This window comes from Telmatherina bonti (genome assembly GCF_933228915.1).
Source record: "Telmatherina bonti genome assembly, chromosome: 14".
Classification (NCBI taxonomy): Eukaryota; Metazoa; Chordata; class Actinopteri; order Atheriniformes; family Telmatherinidae; genus Telmatherina; species Telmatherina bonti.
Window position 1 is genome coordinate 21,333,157 of NC_136612.1, and position 24,418 is coordinate 21,357,574.

The 24,418-nt window shown below is 38.7% G+C and overlaps 2 protein-coding genes across 2 annotated transcripts; one reads left to right on the plus strand and one right to left on the minus strand.

Annotated features, from left to right (window-relative positions):
• Positions 1 to 271: 271 nt before the first annotated feature.
• Positions 272 to 11,137, plus strand: LOC306765711 (heparan sulfate glucosamine 3-O-sulfotransferase 6-like; the record flags this gene model as incomplete). The annotated part of the gene is made up of 2 exons (XM_079253196.1): positions 272 to 777; positions 10,519 to 11,137. 2 exons carry the CDS (start codon positions 272 to 274, stop codon positions 11,135 to 11,137), a joined length of 1,125 nt encoding a protein of 374 aa, XP_079109322.1.
• A 12,138-nt stretch (positions 11,138 to 23,275) lies between these two features.
• fahd1 (fumarylacetoacetate hydrolase domain containing 1) lies at positions 23,276 to 24,353 on the minus strand. Its single transcript, XM_079252746.1, has one exon. It carries the CDS (start codon positions 24,307 to 24,309, stop codon positions 23,647 to 23,649), a length of 663 nt encoding a protein of 220 aa, XP_079108872.1. The 5' UTR covers positions 24,310 to 24,353; the 3' UTR covers positions 23,276 to 23,646.
• Positions 24,354 to 24,418: the final 65 nt, after the last annotated feature.

Below are 24,418 nucleotides of genomic sequence, written 5' to 3' on the forward strand. Positions count from 1 at the left end.
ATCTCGTGTGATTACACTGAAACTCATCATATTAAATGTTGTGCTAAATTATATAGGTTTAAAAAAAACCTTTGACAAAGATAAAAATCAGTTTGGACAGACTCGCGGTGCCATTCAGTGGATGAGAGAAGATTTCTCTGGGATGTCTTACATGTGCGCAACAGGTTCGGCAACATAGGCAATATTTAATGATATTAACTCCTATCATTGTAGGAAGGAGAAGCATGTTGTCATCATTTTGGCGCTTGAGCATCGAGCAGGAGATCAACTCATGGGATGTAGCGGGTGCAGAGTCAGATTCAACTTTGGAAAGGTGCTCTCCAAAGTCTCGGTGCTCTTTACCATGGTCCTAGTCTTCACCTACTTCTTCTACTGCCTCACGGGATTATGCAGCTCGGCTCCAAGAGCTTTATACAGCCAACAGGCTTCAGACAGAGACTATGACATTTCAGACGGCCGCCGCCGCATGTTGGAGGACCAGCGACCACCTCCGCATCCTTATCCCCACTTACCGTCTCATCGTAACCGCACTGCTTTGGCGGACGCACAACAGGCGGATGCGAATGAACAGCCGCCTCAGCAAACCTTGGACAATGGTATCCCTGTGTCCAACACTTTTGGAACCAAGAGGTTTCCACAGGCAATTATAATCGGTGTGAAGAAAGGAGGAACCCGCGCCCTGCTGGAGTTTCTCCGCATCCACCCGGACGTAAGAGCGTTTGGCGCAGAGCCGCACTTCTTCGACAGGTTTTATGAGAAAGGACTTCAGTGGTACAGGTAGGCGCGCACACACTGATTCACAGACACACACATCACAATTTTAGTTGATGTTTGGTAAAGATTTGCAGCCAGACTAAACTTTTTAAACGCAATAAGAATGATTTAAACTTGTAAGTGTATTTCAGTATTTTTTGGAGCAGTGGATGCCACGGATGACTAAAGAACAGTGATGTAGATGTACACTGTCAGCCTGAAAGCTCAAATGAGCAGCGGATGTCCCTGTATACATCCAGTCACTTGAGCAGACCTGATGTCTTTTGTCAATAAATGAGGCAATCATAACACTGTGAGATTGATGTATTCAGATAATATTCTGCCTGTGCGCTGCACTGTAGATCAAAGGGCCACAGGGTCCCAGAAGAGCATTCATCATTTTGACAGTTATCTAAACATAACTTACAACCTGTCAATGAAGATTGTCAAGATTGCCAGTCATCCAGGTCAATTTTCATAGAAAAGTTATAAAGCAAGGCTGCTGTACTTGTCTTTAATACAACTCTCCAAGTGAAATAGCCTTGCTTTATTCCTCTTCTATCATTACTCATCAGCATAACATCTTGTATCAGCATGCTCACTTTGTTCTGAAAGTGGTCTGGAGAGAAGTGTAGGTATATCACCATGATTACTTTAATTTGATCACCAAATAAAAAGATGGGGAAATAATTTGCAAACTTGATTGCTCTAGTTTATGTTGCAATGGGAGCAGTTGACTTTGGACAGCCCTGCTGACCAATGCAAAGATTTGTAATAGGATGTAGTTAAAGCTCTAATATACTGTAGACTTTAAGTCTAAATAAAGATAACCCTGATCATCTAAATATGTTGTTTGAGTCTCCTAACATGGTCCCTGCTGAGTTCTCATCAGTACAACAAGACAAAACTGTTCTGGGACCTCTAAGCAAGATGGGTACCATAAGGAGAGAGAGAAGCTTGACAGGATGAACAATACTGATAAACATGCACTTCTTGGGACTCTAAGATGTAATTTCATCCTCCTATGCCATTTTTTTGTTACCCACATCAGCATGTTTTAACTGGGAACATAAGGCCACATGGAAACAGTTTCACCACTGATACTTTTACCATGCTGTTGTATTTTTTTTCTGTTGCTTGATCTCATATGCATGTTAGCACTTTTATTCCTTGCATTTAATGTCTTTTACATTTTGAGGTTCTCTCTCATCACTGTCATTTATTCATCTTCACATACTTTCTTTCCTCTCCCTGACTCTTTTAACTATTCCTCAGTTGTAGAAGAAGTTCTCATGTGTAAATATCTGTGGCAGACTGCAAGCTTCCAGGGCATGTTGTTTATGTGTACTTTAATCAGCCTAACTCATGCTGTACAGCTAATACATCTCAATGTTGCCATTTTGTTGGTGCTACAGCAGAACTATTAGTGGTATGTGTAACGATCTTCTGTCATGGAGTCTCTAAATTAAAAAAATAAAAAATAAAATTATATATATATATATATATATATATATTATCAGGGTAAAACAGGTTCATTTTTAGCACAATATGCACACTTATGTTTTTAAATACAGGAGACTTTTTTTTAGCAGTGACTATAACTTGGGAGCTGAAATGGGCAAGAGGTCTTTCGAAATGAGAGGGAGTTGAAAGGATTAGCTCAACAAAAAAAGGAGAAACGTGATCATAGGTGAAATCATTGAAAGAGGAGTCCTTCGTTGTCACAGAATCGGGAATCTGGGAAAATCTGTTGTCATCCATAGTGATCCAGAGAGGAGCTGCAGTCTAGAAAGCAACACTGTGAATAAATGCACATTTGTCTTCTTCTACAGTTCTGAGGTCCAATCATTCTTGTAGGTCTAACAGTTTTGTAGGGGATAATATGTTGAATCATGACAATTTAAAATCCTGCATTAGGGTCAAAACTTAGGGTTATCAACTGTGTTACTCTGTGATTTATTGATGGCTATAACACATGCATTATTTCAATGCTCGTGTTCCCATAGATATAAAGGACAGAGATGTGTTTATTTGTTGCTGCCAGTTAGATGTTTTTCATGTGGAACAAGTTATTTTCACTGTTGTGAATGTTACTGAGGGTCAGCTTATTGTCATATTTGGAAGCAAATATGGTACACGCATACACATACATGAGATAATCCTGTATTTGACACTATTTTAAAAAGCAACAGATAAGATAAGATAAGATAAGATAAGATAAGATAATGCATTTAAGAATGAAGCATAAACTCAAAATAAATACAATAGGAGGATGAGTTTAGCTTATATTCTGAGTTGTCGCTGTCACATGCAAGATGAATCTGGAGAGCTGCATGGTGGAGACACTTTAGTCTCAGATACACTGTCATTCGTGTTTTACCAGCATCATTGTCTGCTGTCAGGCAAACTCAGACCTTATGCATGAGTGTTTTTCCGATGCTTTTATCTGAGCGATCATTGTCTTCCTCCTCCACTCAGTCTCTGCATTTCATTCTTTCTTTTGCATGTGATAATGTGAGCCCATTACAGGAATGGAATGGTCAGTGTATTGAAAATGAGGCATATATTTAACAATTTTGTGTTGTTTTTATGGCTTTCATGGAGTGATGGCTTACATATGGGACTTGAGAGCCACCACAGAAAGCTGAAAAACCTCAGCTTTCCATGGCACAATGATTCTGATTGTCAAAGCTTTGTTAGCATGACATAGATAAGTTCTAAATAAATTTGGTCTTTTTTCTTGACATAAGCATTAATTCATGTCTTTTTGTTGACTTGTGGAATAATATGTTGTTACTATAAAACAGATGGATGCAAGAATCAAAATAGCATTCTATGAACATTCTTTTTTTATGGAAAAGTAATTCCAGTTTGAAAACTCTCATCAATCTTTTCAGAGCTCATCAACTTGATGATCTACAGTCTTGACATCAAAGGCTGTGCCTGATCAGATTGCTATTAGAGCATAGTATAAATCATTTAAGGGCAACAACACAAGGGCAAACAGAAATGCCAGCCTAGCTGAAAATTAAATCAGTTTAGATACGGGACATAGATTTATGCATATAAGGATGCAAAGTAATGACAACAGGAGATGCTATTAGGGACATCTGACAGTGTTTGAACATCTTTTTTAAGATACAAAGTTCAATTAGGTTTTCTAAGATCAGGAATGGGAAGATCTGACCTTTTAGACTGAAATTTTCTCAGTTGCATTTGAAGCTATACATCACTAAAACCTGAAAATATTGCTTTATGGATATCATATCTACTGCCATTCACAGTTGAGATATGTGAGGCCATGCTTATTTTTTGCAATCAGAAGCATTGATCATGCTTGAGAAATTTCTGAGGAATAATATTTTATTGCATCTCACACATTATCCCAGTTTTGCAGCGTTAATGCAACAATATTTCTATCATTTCATCCTGCGCCTTTAAAATTTATTTCATTCTTTATCAGTTTGCTGAGATTGTGTTTTAAAATCATCAACATTTGGGTTTTATTTCAGTCCAGTCCATGAGGTTAGATTCAAATACATACCCTGTCTGTCTGGATATTTCTGACAGCTGAGATGTTTAAAGAGGGATCCAATGCACATGGGGCAACATTTTCCTGAGAGGACAATTTTTTTGACACCTCTTTCTATGTCCAGGCCCCGAGGCCATTAGGGATAGAAGCTCAGCTTGGCTGATTGGTGTAACAGACCAGGAAGTGGTCTCTGTGGTGCTGAAATGTATTGTGTTTTAATGATGGTGGTTTTTGGCTAGCTTTGGGTCTAGGTGGTGTTATTAGGCTTGAAAAAGCCCATACTCACACCCCATATGGTGAGAATTATAATAATTTGAGGTGCATTGTGGTTCATTTTTGGGCGCCTGTAAAATCTTGGGGAAGTTTCAGCTGCATATTTTTTTTAACTCTGTGCTGCAGTTAGCTAGTGAGAAAAATACTATGACAAGAAATAATAGCTGCATTTCAGTCTACCAAAATTAGGTGTCTCTGATGTTTGATCGTTACGCTCAGTTGAAATGCCATTTTCAGAAAAGAATATCTTGAGCCTGAAAAAACCAAAATGAATCTTATTATCACACATCATCACCAAAACCATAGTTTAACTGATCTACAAAAGAACAAGTTTAGGACTGATTCCAACAATAAATGAGAAAATATATGCAAAAAAGTCTTCACTTGTGTAGGTATACACGAGTCAAATCTAAATAAAGAAAAATTAAACAACATTTTAATCTTAATTTCCTATCAGTGATCACAAAGACTGAAAAACTGACATAATTGCCTTCTATTAAAGGTACGGCAGGAAGGTGTTCTTTGGCATAACGTGTGCTTAATCATTGTTAGCATGATGTTGGCTTCTGTCAAATAAAAGGGAAACAGTTGAAGACAGCCATTGGACATTGCCTCTTTGTTTTGTTGCAATTTACTCAGGCATACAAATATAAATATGCTTTTTGACAATGGTAATACATTCTCTGAGCTTCCCAGATGTGATAAGATATCAAGAACATGCATATTGATGTTGTTGTAAAACAATTCTTCATTTACTTTGAATATGTCTTTTTAGGTGTTTTTATGAAAATAAGGTCAGATCTGAACAGATAAAAATAAAATTAAGTGGAAAAAGTGCAAAAGGAGAACGGGGGAAAACTTTCTCATTCTGAATAACAATAATGTACTTAAATACGCCTTACATCTTCCACCTAGAGTCCATGTAGTCTAGCAGACTAATTCTTTGTACTTAAAAATTGTTTAATAAAGGTGTCTAAAGAATCCCATCATAGACCTGATCATATCTGATATCTCAAATAAGTTTGTGATGCATAGGTTGTTCTTTTTCATTTATGGCATTAAGTTATTTTAAATTACATACATTTGTTAATTTAGAGTGAGAGGCTATTTGTTATAGATATTTGAAAATAAACGAAAGATTTCCACCTGATTGGTACTGTATTAATAAGTGTCTATGTGTACAGTAAAAGAAATACTATTATTATTTTTATTTATGGCAGTGGTTGTAAGAAAATATTTGATATATTCGTAACTCTAATCAGTGTCTCTTGTGAATGGTTGTGCAACTTTTATGTGCCAAATGCTGAAGCTATTACTGAACTTGCCTGCACAGCTCAATGGACCTCACACCCTGCGAAGACTCCTAATTATAACTGGACATTCATAGTCTCTAATTAGGCATAGACCAACTTAAAGAATTTTTTTACATAGAAGATCAACCACGAAAACGCCCCATCCCCCATCTCTCCTCATGCAAAAATGCACACACTAAAACATGATTTTATCCCCATTCAGCCCACATGCTGTCTAACACACACACATCCATTGCAGCGGTAGTGTGTGGGGAATTTTAGCACTTCAGCAAGCCTCCTATGGAGAAAACTCTTTGCTTACCCCATTACTGCATCATTAATCATACAGTGTGTTAGCAGCAATATCCTTTCTTGCATCTGACTTCCTGTACTGACTGAAATATCCACTTATCCCCCAGACTAATGCTTACATAGATGTTTAGTGTTTTGTGTGCTTATCTCTGCCGAGCGAGTTATGTATTCCCCTGCATCTGTCTGTCAATATGTAAGCAACTTTATGCCAAAACTAATGGATGGATTTTTATGATTTTTTTTTCTGAGAAGAAGTTTTTGGTCTAACATAGGTTCCATTAAACTTTGGAAGGAACACTTGTGGACATGGTAATTTTAAAAAAGTATTCCTTATCACTGTGGGACAGAAAAACTGCAAAATGTTATCTTTATGCTGTATTATTGATAGGCAACTGCAATATACTCACATATCCAAATGGTATGGAAAATGTATGCAAGATTGGTTCTACGTTTGAATATAGTAAAATTATCACCAAATATAAAGGAAGTCTTTAAATTAATAGGAGAATGACAAAAGCTGCATGAAGCAGATTTGGTATTAAGTCATTAAGTCTTGACTAAGCTCAGTTTTGGATCCAAGATTATTTTTTTGTAGGATTTAAATTAAGATGACTGGCTGATTGCATGAATAGTAGTGACTGAAACTACATGACTAACTAACTCTTGCTGTCTCTGACAAGTTTCTGATTATGTTTTTGTTTTAACAGAAGACTGTCTTAAATTCAACTGGTCCAGTACATGACTATGATAAATCCTGGATAGCTTTTTTATGTATATGCTAGAAAGAGTGACTTTATAATGTGTTTGTTTAGCATTTTATTTCAGGATTTTCTTGTGTTTAATCAGCCCAACTTTTCATTCTGAATGCTGTTTATTGAGACGCTGCAGGGGTGTAGCTGCACCACTTCAGCAGGAGAACTCATAATCTCAGGCACAGGAAGTCTCTTGACCACATCCTTGTTGCCAAGAGTTTTATTTAATCTTGTGATCCAGACTGCCTAGAACATATCAGTGGTGTAATCAGCTCTGTAGCACTTCAGGGTGGAAAAGTGCTACATCCTTCTAACAGCAGGGAGCTCCAGACTTGTATCAGCAAGGCTTTCTTATACTGAGCTAAATAGAAAACATATTTGCACCACAAGTCACATATACTAGACCAGAAAACTAAGAAGCAGTTTCCTTTGGATTCAGCGAGTGAGTTGGGTAGAAGGCATATATTCTTTAATTAATCATCTCTGATATTCCTATAGTTTTTTTCTTGACACCGTACACAGACAGATTTATGGTGGAAAATGGTCATATTGATTTTTGAATATGAAAAGGGACATGCGGACCCAAAAGTGGGTCAAAGCCACAATTCATTAACTATTCATGAGCATGAAGAGACAACTTATAGTCAATTACTAAACTGTCACTTATGTGAAGGAGTGAAGGGCAAATCCAAGACAGAGGGTGTGGAAGGTGAAACGAGTGCTCAATTTCTCATTAGTTTATCTTGACACCTCTGTGCTCTAAGGTGTGTATGGGTAAAAACCCAATCATGCCATTGCAAACACATACACACATTGAAAACAATCTGTCATAGAGACAGACATATTGATCAGACACAAAAACATGGGGAGGCAGGCAGACAGTGATAGGCCTCTTGCAGCTGTTTCAATTGGATCAATTAAAGGAGTTTTATTGGTGTAATCCTTTAAAGGAGGTAGGTTGAAGTGAGCGACCTTCAAATGAAGAGAAAAGACTTTAAACTGACTTAAAAACTATTTTAGAGAAATTTTCTTCACACACATGAACTTTCCCATTGGACAATTTAGTTAATAATATTAGCTCAAGTTTCTTCACCTGCAATTAACCCAATGTGAACTTTTACTCAATGCTTTCCTTAACTTAACTGCTGTGATTATCATTGTAACATTGTACACATTATAGTTTCCCTCAAGTGGAAATTGATTCAGAGCTAAAAGGAAAGTTGATCGTTATATAAACAAGTTGTAACTAGGATTTCATGTTTACAACTTGACATGCTTTCAATCACACAGCAGCATACAATAATACAGTTACATTTAACTGTAGCTGGTCTTGTTCATGAGGGAGGGAAGAATGGAGCGTGAGATCGATTGGCACATCGGTGCGGCGTCTGCTGTAATACATACTCTGCATTCGTCTGTTGTGGTGAAGAAGCTGAGCCAAAAGGGGAAGTTCTCAATTTATTGATCGATCTATGTTCCTTTCCTCCCATACCATCATGAGCTGTGGGTAGTGACCGAAAAACGAGATCGCAAACACAAACTGATGGAATGAGTTTCCTCTGTAGGATGGCCGGGCTCACCCTTAGAGATAGGGTGAAAAGCTTGGTAATCCGGGAGGGACTTATAGTAGAGCTGCTGCTCTGGATGGATGGATGGATGGATGGGGTGGGGATGTGCAGCTAGTAAACCATTATTTACCTATATGTAATCATCAAATCAGTTCTTAATCATGCACGCTCCAACTAGGAAAACCAAAATAAAATTCCCTGGATGTCACATGTGTGATTCGGTCTGGGACATCTGGCCTGTTTAAAGAGTTCCAGTCTTAGACAAATAAATTACATATGCCTCATTTCTTTCTTATTTTATGGGAAACCAGATGATTATTCCACATTTCCAGTAACCAAGAGATGTGTTGAGTAATGTATTTGCCATTTCATTTCTCATCTCCCATTTGCCATACAAAACAGTTTCCCTCTGAGATATAATTCTGCAACAACATGGCTCACACAAATTGTTTCTCAAATGTGTCTGTGTGTTTATGTAAACACATAAACACATCTGGACCCTGAAAACCAGGCTGGTTTAACAGAAAATGCAGAAATAAATGCAAGCTGTCAATCAGGTAGATTGAATCTAGTCCAAACAGAATATTAAACTTAATAAATGAATAAAACTAATATGCACATAACTGGTTTTAAAAGCAATATAAAAAAATATCACAAACCTGTAGATTATAGATTATGCCTTAGTTCCATATTATTACACATAGATGATAGAAATTTTATTTCTCTTACATAGTCACACATAATTCAGCACATATGTCTGCTGGAATATTTTTCTTCAGCATTTTACCTCATTGCAGCCACATGTGTAACACACTAGCAGAGCTCAGCAGGTTGCAAGCGTGGTTGCACTTCCTGCAGACGTTGGTCTGTTTGAGCCCTTGTAGGAACCATGGATGAGGGGAGGTGGGCACTTTGCTCTTGCAGGAAGAAGAGGGGGTGGAAATCTGTAGGAAATTGCTGTTAAGTGGTTCTTGAGGCTTTGTGGTTTTGACTCATCAGGCCCATAGTGAGTGAATGGTTCTGCTCTACAGACCTTACAATAAGACACAGAGGGGCTGTCTGGGGCCCTCGAACAATAACACAGTATCCTGTCAGAAGCTTTAATCATGCAGATTTTGAAGTGCTTTAATGGTGAGTGGAAGTATTGTGTTTGCATTATCTTTTAATGCTCTTTTTACTGAAGTGAGTATGTGATTATACTGTCAAGCATGAGCTGCACATTTAACTGCATTTCTCAGTAATATCTGGAGGTCAAATATTTAGGCTTTACTTTTAAAATCTTCAAACATGATGGTGTAATTTGACATAATGTGAGATCAAATATATCTGAAATTTAGATCCACAGAGTTTTAGCATCTATCACCTCATTGTTTTGGATTTATAGACCGTGCATTTATTACTTTTACCGTACCTTAACCATTCTCATTAACCCATCAATGTTTTTGTTCTTTCTTTATTTTTGTAAAAAGCTCAAGGACACAAAACTTTGTTGGCTTAACCTACGAACAATAAGACGACAACAATAGGGAAAATATTTGAGCATTTATTGGTTAAAGAGTTAGAGCGTTCCTTCAGAAGCTTGTAAGGATCAAAGTAGAGCTAAACTAAGTCACTTTTTAAAAAAAAATCTAACATGACTGTGTATTTGCTGTTTGTTTAAATGGTAAACAGCTACAAAAATATTGATCCATAACAGTTGCAGTGCAAGTATGTGAAATTGTATGCTGCGAATAAAGTATGTATGCTGCGACGGTAAATGCGATGGTTTTCAGACAGTTGTCTGTGGAAAGCTTGATCTATTAATCTCCATATTCCTCTGCATGTTGTCACATTTATCTCAAACATATTGGGTCAATACTACAATCTTGTTGTTTGTCAATTTCTTTTTTGTATATATTTAATTAAAGACATCCATGGCGTTATAGCATAATCAATGAAGCTCCAGACCGATTCGGTTGTTGGGGAAACAGTCCCGGTCTTGACGGCCAAAATGAATGAGAATTTTTTCATGATGGTTTTTTTTTCTTTTTATCCAGGAACCTGATGCCTCGGACACTTGACGGACAGATCACCATGGAGAAGACACCGAGCTACTTTGTCACAAAGGAAGCTCCCAGCCGTGTCTGCACAATGAACTGCCAAACCAAGCTAATAGTGGTAGTCAGAGATCCGGTAACACGTGCTGTGTCTGACTACACGCAGACGCTATCCAAGAACCCAGGCCTTCCATCCTTCCAGAGTCTTGCCTTGAAAAACTCTTCAACGGGTCTGATTGATACCATGTGGAGCGCTGTGCGCATTGGCCTATATGCCAAGCACCTGGAGAACTGGCTTCAGTACTTTCCTTTGTCTCGTTTTCTGTTCGTTAGCGGTGAGCGGCTAGTGTCTGATCCGGCCGGGGAGATGGGTCGGGTTCAAGACTTCTTGGGTCTGAAAAGGGTTATTTCAGAAAAACACTTCTACTTCAACCAGACTAAGGGATTTCCCTGCCTGAAGAAGCCAGAGGGAAGTAGCAGACCTCGCTGCCTGGGGAAGTCTAAGGGCAGACCTCATCCACAGATACCCTCTGAGGTACTGCAGAGACTCAGAGATTTCTACCGACCTTTTAACAACCGTTTCTATCAGATGAGTGGACAGGACTTTGGCTGGGACTGACAGAGAAGGATTATTTCAGCCCTGACAAAAATATATAACTCATTGACTGTTTCCACAGTGTCAACAATCTCAGGGAGGGGTCGAGACAAAGTTTATTCCCTGTGTGGAATGAACATGACATGTAGCACTCATGAACTGACAGCTTTGATTTGGAGTTATAGTAGCTGAAATGGACACAGTGCTGCTAATATGCAAGTTATTTACACAGTAATAACATACCTATTAAATCACTCTCTTGTTTATACATTGCTTTTTTTCCCCCTCTGTTTTGATGTCTTTTTGGGCCTTTTAACTGTTCTGTTTATAACATGAGCTCAAATGTATAGTTTGTGTTTATATAAAATACAGCATTTACATTTTATATTTTATGAAAGAAACATATTTATTACAAGACAAGGCATTAATGATAATGTCAAATTCCCACAACACTTGGATGCATTTGTGGCTGATTGCATTAACTGTTTCCAAGAAGATTTAAAAACTACATGATCAGGTTTTTGTTGTAGAATATTTTCCTGTACATTTAATTTGGTATACAAAATGATACCTCATATATAGATATGAAATTAAAATCATACATACATACATTCCTTTTGTAGAAAATTGTACATAGGCTTTCCTATTCAAAGCTGCATTTTATTCTATTTTTCAATTGCCTTAGACAATAGATACATACTTTTATCTGATATTAATTACAAGTCGTAAATTATTATGAGATTAGTGGTTGTTTTGAACCACTTTTATAACCAACGCACAGCACAGTAATGTGTATGAAAGCTAATATGATAGATTGTATATGTTGTGAAGTAAAGCTTTATCTACAACAACCTATGATGTAACTTCCTTTCATTTCATTGGAGCTATTGTTTTTTGTCATCTTAAGTAGTGTGCACCAGACTACATTAGAGATATTGATATTTGTTAAACCATTATTTAACAGACCAAAGAATAAAATAAATGATCTTCGGTGTCTTCAATGCCAGCCTCATTGTTTAGTTGTTATATGTTTTCAGAAAAAGGTAGCTTGAATGCATTCTGTGACTGGAGCCACACCGATGGAAATTTGTGCACAATGAAGTCTGACACTTGTTAACTGAAACAACCACACATCTCCAAGAGAAAATGCTTCTTTGAGCGTAGCACATGTTTTTTTTAGGTTCCGACACAGACCAATCTGCATGAATCAACCTTATTTACGGACACATTCACATCAGCCTTTTTGATTTGAATCTAAGTCCATTTGCTAGGAAAGTCCGCTTCGTTTGGAGAATTGTGAATGCGCCAAACAAATTTTGATTGAGACCAAAGAAGTGGACTCGGTCCACCTACGAATGCAGGTCTCGGCGCGTTTCAATTGGACCAAATACTGGAAGTGGACTACAAAAAAAGTCACTTCCTGCATTTGACATAGCATTGCATTGTGGGTAAATACATAGCGATTGCGTTAAGAGTCCACTGCCTTGTCTGTTGTTCATACTGCTGTCATTGTTGCAGTGTATTTCTGCAGATTACTTTCATAAGACAAAATAAAAAACCCAAAACAGCCATAGTTTCATGCTCTATGTTTAACTTGCAACAGAGTTTTCTTTTTCACGCGGGCCTTGTCTTGTCTTTTGTCATTCATGTATTCATTTGTGGAAAATGGAATGGGAAATGTCACTTGGTCAACTTCTGCTTTGGCTGTGGCTGCTGCAGTGGCTTTTCTGCAGATCTGTTACTTGGTTTGATGGTCGTTAACTCATTACGCTGTCCAGTAAAGATAGACATGTAACACTGTCCAGATCTACTTGTGTTTTTTTCTCTGTCTTCATTTTTTGCTTTATTAAGCCTATTGATTTATTGGCCTGTCATTTAAGTGAACTAAACAAGAAGAAACCTTTTTGGTTCCGGTTGAGAAGTGACTTTTCAGATTCCAAACCATCTTTTTTTTTTTAGTCTGGCCATGCAGGCCAGATCAAACTTAGCTTATTGAACCGGTATCAGCATGGAGCACAGTGTGAAAGGGCCAAGAACATCCTGTGGAGTCTCCCTGTTCAGTGTTGTAACAGCTGGTTCAGCTGCAGTGCATTCAGAGCACAAGACCCTTCATCAAAATCTAGAGCAGACCTCCCACCACCAAATAACTATTCTTTAGCAAAAAGGCCTCGCACCATGTAAAACGAAACACCAGGAGCAATTTCTTCGTTTCCTTGAGATGTTAAATTGGGCTTTAAAGTTTGTTTTGTTGTGTTTGTTTTGGTATGAGATGACTGCTACTGCGGGAAGTTGTACAAAGCACTTATTGTGATTTGAGACTTAATGTAATTTACTTTAATACTTGCCTGAGTGGTTAGCAGCTCATTCCTCAGTGATGTGAGAAACACGGAAAGTAAAAAAAAAATGCGTTAACATACTCAGACTTTAAAGTTTGTTGTGGTCCAAATTCAAATATTTTTTCCATTGTTATTTGATTGTTTAATTGTCATGCAGTTCATATTCTGATGCTGCAGCTCTGTCTTTATTTAGCTCTTCTTCTACTCTTTCATTTATGATCTTGAAATTTCGCGGCCTCTTAAGATCTGGCTTAATTTTCTCTCCCACCACTACTGAAGAGAAATGTCACTGCTTGTACTTACCACTTCTTCCACACAGGGTGTGACCACATGTACGCTCTAAAGGCCTTCATATTTTGAGGTCTTTAATTAGGACAGATACCCCCCCCCCCCCCCCCCCCCCCCCCCCCCCACACACACACACACACACACACACACATTTTTCTTTCTGTTTCAGAAAGCACAGCTCTTCTCCTACATAGGGTTTTTCCAGATAGGAAAAAAATCAAACTAATTCCACTAGAGAAATAAAAATTGAAACAAGCTGCACAATGCTAGGAAATATGGCACACTAATGCAAAAACAAACACACAATTCCACCCGCTCCTCTAAAAGTGCTTTGCATGTATAAATGGATGAACGAATCAAAATTATGACTTGTTTGAAAATGTTAAGTATATTTTTGCCATTATGAACACATATTGATTCTCTTTGTACTTCTTGTCTTCATATTCCAGTCAGTACTTCTGTCACATTCTCTTCTGTTTCATATGCCTTGCATTAGTTTTTAAAGGACCTCGCTAAGATTTTCAAATGCTCGATTCACTTCATCTGTGCCAACTTTTATTACTCCGCATAACTGGGCATGCTGGGACTGCTGTGCCAGCCCAGCAGCATGCAATAAATGATTCCTAATACCCCTCTCAGCCATCTGTGAAAGATGTTAAACTGCTCATAGGAAAGAAGTTTCATTGAGTATGAATAACATCATTACATTAAGAATAATCTACTGCTGCTGCTCAACATTGGTGATGATGTGAGAAATCAAACTGAGGTGGAGGAAGGAGTGGCAAATCAAAGCAATGATTTGCAGCTTAAAGCCGTTGAAATGACACTACTACTAGAACTTAATATAACACAATCAAATCTTACAGTCTTGCTTCTGGATATGAGCTAATGATAATCCAAGCGGCCTCCATGTCAATCTGCAAAGATCACTGACATACAATTGTGTTTTCTGACATGACATTACAATCATAATGTGATATGACCAGGTCTGATCAAATTTGTTATGGTAATTTTGGGTTTGATATATACCAGATATTTAAAATATAACAAAAATATCAAATGAATGTCAATCAGGTAATATGATGTTTCTCTTAGAAAAAGAAAATAATTTATTATTTTTAAAGTCTTGTCATACACACAAGGATCAACACACAAATGTTCCAATTGCCAGAGGGTCCACTCTACCACCTGACCTGAATATATCTGATGGTAAAGCTTTACATAAGCAGACATATGCATGCAGATGGGCTTAAACTACATTTTCTGTAAATCATTCATCATGTTGTAGTCTCCTTTTCAGCTTTCCTACCCCTCTAAGACCATGTCCACACAGTTGGTGCAATCCTCTGCATTTATCCAGCCTCAAAGAACACTTGTATCCCTCACAGGGTGCAGCATATGGGAGCAGGACTTGAACCACTGACTTTCAAGTAACAAAATAACCAGCTCTATCACCTGAGCCACCGTTGCTTCACATCACCCACCATGATGTTGAAAATAGGAAGGTTTTTTTGGTGCCCACATTTAGTCAATGGCTGTAGATGGGACAATGCTGACACCAAGTAACCCTGAAAACAAAGATTTCTAATTGACGTGTGACGGTATATTGTTGTAATGCCATCCATGTTTTACAAATGTATGCAGGAAATACTCCCATAGAGGAACCTTCTTTTGCTCTCGGGCCTCTTCAGGTTTATCTTCTCAGGGTACAGTAAGTTTCAAGAGCACCACTTGTTTAGAGGAGGCAGATGCTGGGAACCGGTCCAGCCTAAAAAAAAACCCTGAAACAACAATCTTGATTTTTAATCAAGGACCTCTCACATTTCCCACAACTAGTATCACTCATTTTATTATTTTTGAGGTCAGACCATTGTGACACTATTGAATAAATGAAAGAGAGATACAGTATAGGTTTAAGGTTTTTGAGTGTAGCATTTCTGTGGAAAAAAGAAGTTTTATGAAAACAGGATTAAAAACATTCACAGTAGCATTGTATAAAAATGTTGTTTTTGTGGGCTCTCTTCAGTTTGTGCTTCCTCTGCTGTTGTAAAACAAACAAATACCAATTCCAGCCTGCTTGCTGGGCCATGATTGAAAAACTTGAGGGGTGAAAATTTATAGAGGCCTGCATTCGGTTTATGAGGCACTGCTGCCAAACAGTGGGAAAGCTTTCAAACTAAAAATATGACACTTTTTCCCCCACATTTGCATAAACAGTGTGGTTAAATCAAAGCTATTAAATTTGGATTTAAAATCAGTACTTTCTATAGAATAAGCTGACCTGCAGCTTCAAACTGTGAACAAGCAATTTGCAGGCGATCCTGATGAATGAAAGAGGTCATGTACCTGTGCTGTTTGCAAGGTTTGTCAAAGAATCCATTCATTATTTTGTGAGAATAAATGCAAACTGGGGCTGCACGGTGGCGCAGTGGTTAGCACTGTGGCCTCACAGCAAGAAGGTCGCTGGTTCAATCCTTGGCTGGTTTGGTCAGTGGCCTTTCTGTGTGGAGTTTGCATGTTCTCCCCGTGTATGCGTGGGTTCTCTCTGGGTACTCCAGCTTCCTCCCACCATCCAAAGACATGCATGATAGGTTAATTGGTCGCTCTAAATTGCCCCTAGGAGTGAGTGTGAGCACCATCCAAAGACATGCATGATAGGTTAATTGGTCGCTCTAAATTGCCCCTAGGAGTGAGTGTGAGCATGAGTGTGGTTGTTTGTCTCTCTGTGTGGCCCTGCGATGGACTGGCGAGCTGTCCAGGGTGTACCCTGCCTGTCGCCCAAAGCCGGCTGGGATAGGCTCCAGCTTCCCCGCGACCCTGAATTGGAATAAGCGGTTCGGAAAATGAATGAATGAATAAATGCAAACTGCACAGCTTAGACAAAAAAAAAGTATAAAGTGGCACACAGACATGGTTTTTTATTTGGTAAATTATTCTGTTTCATTCGTGGTGAAGTCGATTCAAACATGGCAACCTTTCAGAGCACATGAGAAGACAAGGCACAGCAACTCTGACCACACGGGTAACATGCAAGTATTGCACACATATAACTGTCCTGACACGCAAACTGGCCCTTCTGCATTTCAAAAAATTAAATTAAATCAATTTCCAAACCATGTGAGTGTGTTTCTCTTTGATGTGATATGTCATATGGAACCTCTCTGACTCAGCTCCTGCAAAGGTTCTGTGTGCTGGTGGTTGTTTTCTTAGAATAGCCACACCACAGGCCCGTCTGGTGACACACAGAGCAGCACGCAAGGCCAGGCATCACTAATGCCAATTTTCTGAACACAGAAAGAGACAAGACACAGATTGTCAATCTGTAAAATACTTACACATGTTGGGCTTCTTGCATTCACAGTATAATGTTTTACTCCATCAAAAGTAGACGGTGCAAAATCTTAGCTTTCACTGCAGTATTGTTTTCAGAGACTGTAATCAAAATTAGGTGTGTTTCATTCATAATAAAACCACAGAAAGGTTCATTTAAATGGATTTAACTGTGAGAAAACAACCTCCGGATAGATCCTCCTTCTGACAAGCAATTTCAATAGAGGTAAAGTCATAATGTGACACAAAATGGTATGTAATGCAAGTCTTGAATTAGTACATTTGCTGGCACACCTCGTGAATTTGATACCCTGCAGACTAGACATTGACAAAATTTTTCAGCACTTCATTCATTTGGATTCTCATTCATCGCTGTGATGGCCACAACTGCGTCATTCTGTGTGGTGATACCCATCATATCTCACAACTAAAAATGCAAAACCTTCTCGGGCACAGCTGCAGGTTGTGCAGATCTTAGAGCCATCTTCTCCTGCTTCTGATCCTTTGAAGGGGCATAGTTGTGTGACTGCACTCATCATTACAAACAACACATTCCTTATATTTCATACTGGCATGCACACTCAGTCACTAACCTGCATGCTGATACAGTCAAAGTGCTGTCCTGGAATTTAAATTACCAATAGCTACGGTTATGTTATTAAATACTTGTGGCTGGTTTTGTTGTTGTTTACTCCACAGTGTGACATATATGATACAGTACATACAGTTTCTGAAGACTGCTCTGTTTGTGCATGTGTGTGGACGTCTGTGTGACTGCATGTGAGAGACACAATAACGAGTGTGTTTTTAAATAGATGTGTTGTTTACTTTGGTGTGTTTTACTTTAATATATACTTTTTTTTTATCATGTAAAGTACTTTGTGTTGCCGTTGAGTCACTCAGGTACAGCAGGTCCCAGAACCAGAAAATCCATCCCTATTATAAACTACTTGAGAAACTGTCTCACTTTCAACACTTTTGTCAAGAACTATTAACTTTCATTTTATGAACTTTTGAATTTTATGTCCTATTGTCTTTATATGTGAAAATGCAACAATGTGTACTAAATAATTAAATTGTGTTCTTTATTTTGTTCACTCTGTCAGATTGTTATTTGGTTGCAATATTTGTGGTTTAGTTCTGTGTGTTTCTTAGGAGCTTGTTATTTAATAGATTGGTATAATGTGTTTTAAATATTTTTGTGTTTTTAGCCATTTATTTATTCCTCTATTTATGGTTTGGGACTAAAATAAAACCCATTTGTTCAGGAAAACTTTTACCCGCTTTTCTTTTGACTGCTTGGTCTTAGTCAGAGAGGCAGAGTACTTCATATATATATAAAAAAGCAAAGAACTAATAGCTGTGTGAAAATGTTCAGTGATCTCTCCCGTTCAAACAAGCCTTCCCCTTAAAGCTTTGCATCTTGGCTCAGTTACTTAGCACCTGGCTTGATTTCATGCCATGAGTGACATCACTGTTGGTGTGTGTTAGATAGGAAGCTTGTGGTCTCTATGCAATCCCCTTTCCCTTGGAAGCGTCAAATGTACATTCTCAGGCTTCTACTTGATGACAACATGCCAGTTAATGTAGTGAATGTTAAACCAGAGCTGTGTTAAGGCTTTGAAGCCATTGTTAAAACCTGTGAGAGTGTAATACCTTCAGTTACAGGGACAATGAATAGTATGATTCACGTCTCATAAAAGATGACACTTGTGAGCATACACAGTGAACTGTTGGAGCAGCCCTTCCAGTGGTGGGAAGGGGTGGTAAAAAAGAAACCATGACAACATTTCCTAGCTTCCAAATCTAATTGAATCTGTCAAAACTTCTCTAATGATGGACACATGTAACCTCTGAGACCCATGGGGGTATTAGCTTGCAAGTCTAAGAGATAACATGCCCTACAGGTGTGGGATGATGATGCACCCACACTCAGGTTACAGAAGACTAGCTTTAGACAGGTTGATGGAATTTTGATTGATGCTAAAAACAGAGAGCCTGTGGGAGAATTTTACCTGAACCTGGAACAAACATTAAAAACTATCCATCCTCAACATGGCCATGAAACCAGTACTCAGCCTGGAAATCAAAATGACATGCGGTGGACTGATGTGCTTAATGTTTAAAATGGTGCTGGCATTAGCAGCCATACAAAGACTGTTAAAGACTACAGTGAAAACATGCTGAAAGAAACTCATCTCCTAAAGCATTTATCTCTACCATTGTATCAACATCTGATTGAGACCTCATCAAATCTTTGAATTAAAACACATCCCAGCAAATCCAGCAAGCAGAAATTGTTCCAGACCAAATCACCACGACAGCAAGTCCGTGCCAAACCTCTTCTCTAAACTCCTTCAGTGATAAAACTATTTTTTCGACTAAAACCTGTGACGTAAAGTCTTCATAACATTAGGCTTCTGAAGAATACACCTCCTATTCTGACTGTAATGTTTAAGGTGACGGTTTCCTGCTGTATAACATTGCCACCATATGCATAGTGTGTGGTTTGAGGACACAGATTTAAAAAAGGTGGGATAATATGGAACCTAAACACCATAGATGTCAGTTCTTTATATAGTTCATGTTTCAGTATTATGCATGTTTTCTATTTTTACTTCATTTCTAACAAGATTATTGTAATTGAATGTTGATAAAAACCACAAATCTGTCTTTCAAATAGGGCCAGCAGAGTGCCTTTACTGCCTCAGAAAACTTGAACATTTCCACATCAACCAAATAATCTTAACTCTATTTCATGCTTTTATTGAGTCTGTTTAGTCTTTTTGCCTGGTGGCATGGTTCAGACAGACATCTGTGACAGAGGAAAACTCACTCACCCAAATAGTGAGATGGTCCAGCCATGATCAGTGAGTCGCAGTCTTGTCCAGCCTGTCTGTACACTTAACAGGTACAGAGGACAGCTTTATCAATTGTTAATACCAACACCCAGTTTCTGTGGGGGGAATTTCTTCGCCCTGGGGGGAAGTTTTTAGTTCAAAGGTGCAGGGCAAGGTGTTATGAAACAGCTCTGTCTGTCACTGAACTCAATAAGTAGTGACTTTTGCACTTTACTTATTCTTTTGCTCTATCATTGGAACTTTTGTTCTTTTCTTGGGTTTTGTCCCAGAGAGTGCTTTTATTTCCAGAAGTTTTTTTGGAATGTGTTTTAATTTATTTGTTTTTGTCCATCTTGACCCTTTTTTTTTTTTTTATTATTATTTAAACACAGCATTTTTTTTTACTCACTTGAGTACATGTCTGTCAGGTACAATGTGTGCCTGTTTTGCTATGGAAATCCAAACTTTTATCTTTTTTCTACAAAAGGAAATCTACCCACAAGCATTAATAAAGTAACATTGGATATTATGTCATATTGGGTATATGCAACGCTATACTATATTGCTCAAAGCCAGTTAAAGTCCAAAGAAGTGTGAACTGTTTCTGCCATATATTCTTCTGCTGTTGTAGACTCTCTCTTTTGCAGGTGCACAAGTCTGGTCCTGTTGTTCTAGTATACTGCATGTTTAGATGCATCCCTTCTCCAACACACCTGAATCAAATGTATGAATTCCCTCATCTGCATGTCATCCAGTTCCACAGAAGGCTGGTAACAAGCCAATCCTTTGATTAAGGTGTGTGGGAGAAGGGTTGCATCTAAAAACTGCAGGATAATAAATCTCGAGGACCACACTTGGACACTCCTGTTCTACTGTCAAGTATCAGACTTTAGCTGTAAGGTTTTTGGAACATAGTTTTCTCCAATTAAGATTATTCAGCATCCATCTATCATCCAATCAGTGCCGAGCTGCTATCAGATGACAGCCAGGGTAAATTCTGGACTGTTAATGAACATGGCGAAAACACACAGACAAATGAAGCCAGCGAACATGTGCTCAAACTAACTTGTACGATCAATTTATAGCCATTAATGGATGTTTTTGGACTGCGAGGAAGATGGAGTGAGAACCCAAACATGCACAGGAAGAACATGCACTCCACACAGAAAGGACCCTGGTTCCAATAGGAACCTATAGCTGAGGTAACACTCCTAACCATCACACCACTCAGCACCTCTTCTCTAAAATCAAATAGAAAATAGAAAAACTAATTAAAAAAACAAGAATATACAAAAAAACAAAAAAAAAACAACTTTGATAATAGCAATTTGCTACAATTACATTTATTTGCTATGTAAGACAAAAATCTTATTTATTCCATTGGTCTAAAACTAATTAATTGAAAATATTTCCCACTCATTAATTTGAGCCCCCCCCCCACCCCCTTTAAAATACGTACGCATACATAACACATACATGTGTTAGAAACGTTGGGACAGGGGCAACTACAAACTGGAAATTCAAATATGTCTGATGGACTGAAAAGGTGAGGGCACAGTCGACTTATCAGCAAACTGAAACCCTGCATTTTGTTGCATTAATACACATATCAAGTGCAACTTGAAGACACCATTGATGCTGAAAAATATGACTGCTTTGGAGCAACATACACCATTCAGACCAAGGCCTTGTTAATATTAAACAATAGTGTCTGGTGTCAGTCCCAGAGTTCTCAAGACCTGCTCAAAACAACTATGTCCAATTCTCCAGCACCTTTTCAACACCAGTCTGAGACAAAATAGAGACCCAGTGCTGTGGAAAATCTCATGCATTGTTCCAGTGCCTAAAAAAACACAACCAACTGAACCAAGTGACTACAGACCAGTTGCCCTGACATCTCACATCATGAAAGTCCTGGAGAGACTCTTACTGGCTCACCTCAATAAGCAAGTAAACACCTTTCAGGACCCATTACAGTTTGCATATCGTAATGGACTTGGGGTTGAAGATGCCATCATATATCTGCTCCAGAGAGCACACTCTCATCTGGACCAGTCAGGCAGCACTCTGAGGGTCATGTTCTTTAATTTCTCAAGTGCTTTTAATACTATTCAGTCTGCTTTGTTATGTGAGAAGCTCCATAAATTCCAGGTGGATACCTCCACAACCGCTTGGATCTATGACTACCTCACAAACAGACCACAGTTTGTGAGACTGAAAGGTTGTGTGTCTGAGATGGAGGTCAGCAGCACTGGTGCACCACAAGGAACTGTACTCTCGCCATTCCTCTTCACATTGTACACCTCAGACTTCCAGTACAACTCTGAGTCCTGTCATCTGCAGAAATACTCTGATGACTCTGCAGTTGTGGGGTGTATCAGTGATGGACAAGAAGCAGAGTACAGAGAACTGGTCAGTCACTTTGTTAAATGGTGCGGTGACAATCATCTCATATTAAATACCAGCAAAACAAAAGAGATGATTGTTGACTTCAGGAGGAACAAGAATAAACAAACACTGTTTCCATCCTGGGATAGGAGGTGGAGGTGGTGGAGGAATACAAGTATCTTGGAGTTCAGCTGGACAACAAACTGGACTGGAAATGCAACACTGAATACATCTACAAGACAGGTCAGAGCAGACTGTACTTCTTAAGGAAGCTGAGATCTTTTAACATCTGCACCAAGATGTTGCATATCTTCTATAAGTCTGTTGTGGAGAGTGCAGTCAGCTTTGCAGCCATCTTCTGGGTAGTAGCATCAGAACCAGAGACTTGAAGAGAATCAACAAACTGATCAAGAAAAGCTGGTTCTGTGCTCGGAGTAACTCTGGAGTCGCTGGAGCTAATTGTCCAAAGAAGAATGCTGCACAAGCTGATGAAGATGATGGAGGATTCTTCACACCCTCTCCACAAAACAGTGAAGAAACAACAAAGTGTGTTCAGTGAGAGGCTTCTTCAGGTCCGATGTAAGACTTAAAGATACAGAAGATCATTCCTGCCATCAGCCTCCGGAACAAGACCTCCTCAAATTAACTATTATATACTACAATGTTGAATTTCCCTTTGGGATTAATAAAGTATTTTTCATTTCATTCATTCATATTAGCCTGACAATGTCAAATCATGAACTTTAACTATTTCATCAGCATGATTACATAATAAATGATTCACAGGCATAAATAAGGAGCAGACCTGTCACCTGCAGAAAGTAACTTCATTGTGTGGAAGACAGAAAGGGTTAAGAGGGAAAAAAAGCCTTGTGAGTCACTGTTTTATATTAAACTGTTATAACTCTTTGTAAATAATTGGATTCTGCTTTTATTCACATTTAAAAGACCATCCAAATATATTTCTAGAAACAGGGCTTGCAGTGAAAAATCACCATTTCAAAAAGGACCATTTTAAATGAGCTAGTATGAGATACTCAAATGAGTTGGCATGTGTGCAACTCATTATTGTTAAGTAGAACAGATAAAAAAATAGGTATAATACATGAGAAATGAACAATTATACAACTGCTTTTCAAAACTGTGAAAGTTTCATAAATGATTCATATGCCAAATCTTGAGTAAATTTTACAACAAAACGTCTTATAAGTATAAAGCCAAACTAAGCTGAACTTTAAACTTCTGTACTAGCCGTCAATAAATAATCACAGTTGCTGGTGGTACTGCACTGCCATCTGCTGACTTTCCCTGAGTCTTATTATTCCCATAGTTAATGTGTCTCTTGCTTTCTTTAATGATTTTGTTTGTCTACTTTGAAACTAATGGTAACAACGTCCTCAATCCCAGCCTGTAGCTCGTCATGCTCCTGCACGGCGGAGACTCCTTTTGGGGTTCCTGTCAGAATGAGGTCCCCCTCCTCCAGGCTGATGAAGTCGCTGATGTAGCTGATCAGATACGGAATGGAGAAAATCATCTGGGAGGTGGAGCCGCTTTGACGCAGCTGGTCGTTCACCTTCAGCCATAGTCGTACATTCCCCGGGTCAGGGATCCGCTCTTTGGGGATGAACTCGCTGACTGGACAGGAGGTGTTGAAAGCCTTGGCCAGGGTCCAGGGTAGACCTTTTGACTTGCACTCGTCCTGAATGTCTCGAGCTGTCATGTCCAAGCACAATGCATAACCCGCCACATGCTCCATAGCTGTGGATTGTGGGATTGCCGTTCCTCCTTTACCGATGACCACCCCCAGCTCAACTTCATGGTGCAGGTTGCTGGTGTAGAAAGGCACCAGAATAGGCGACCCCTCTCTTACATATGCAGAAGGGGGTTTAAGGAACAAGACGGGCTCAGTAGGAACGGCATTGTTCAGCTCTTTAGCGTGGTCCGCGTAGTTTCTCCCAACGCAAATTATCTTTCTCCCCCATTCCCAAAACCGAGATATATTCCGCGCTGTCATTGTGGGAAAATGTCAGCTTATTTGCTGTCTCGGCCGCTATGAAGCAGTCTGCACAAGATAGACTGAACTTTGACCGACACAGGTTACTGTACCTAGGGGCTTGGATATT

Bases quoted from the DNA above. Each gene is read 5' to 3' on its own strand.
- fahd1 (XM_079252746.1), bottom strand. From the start codon at position 24,309: ATGACAGCGCGGAATATATCTCGGTTTTGGGAATGGGGGAGAAAGATA.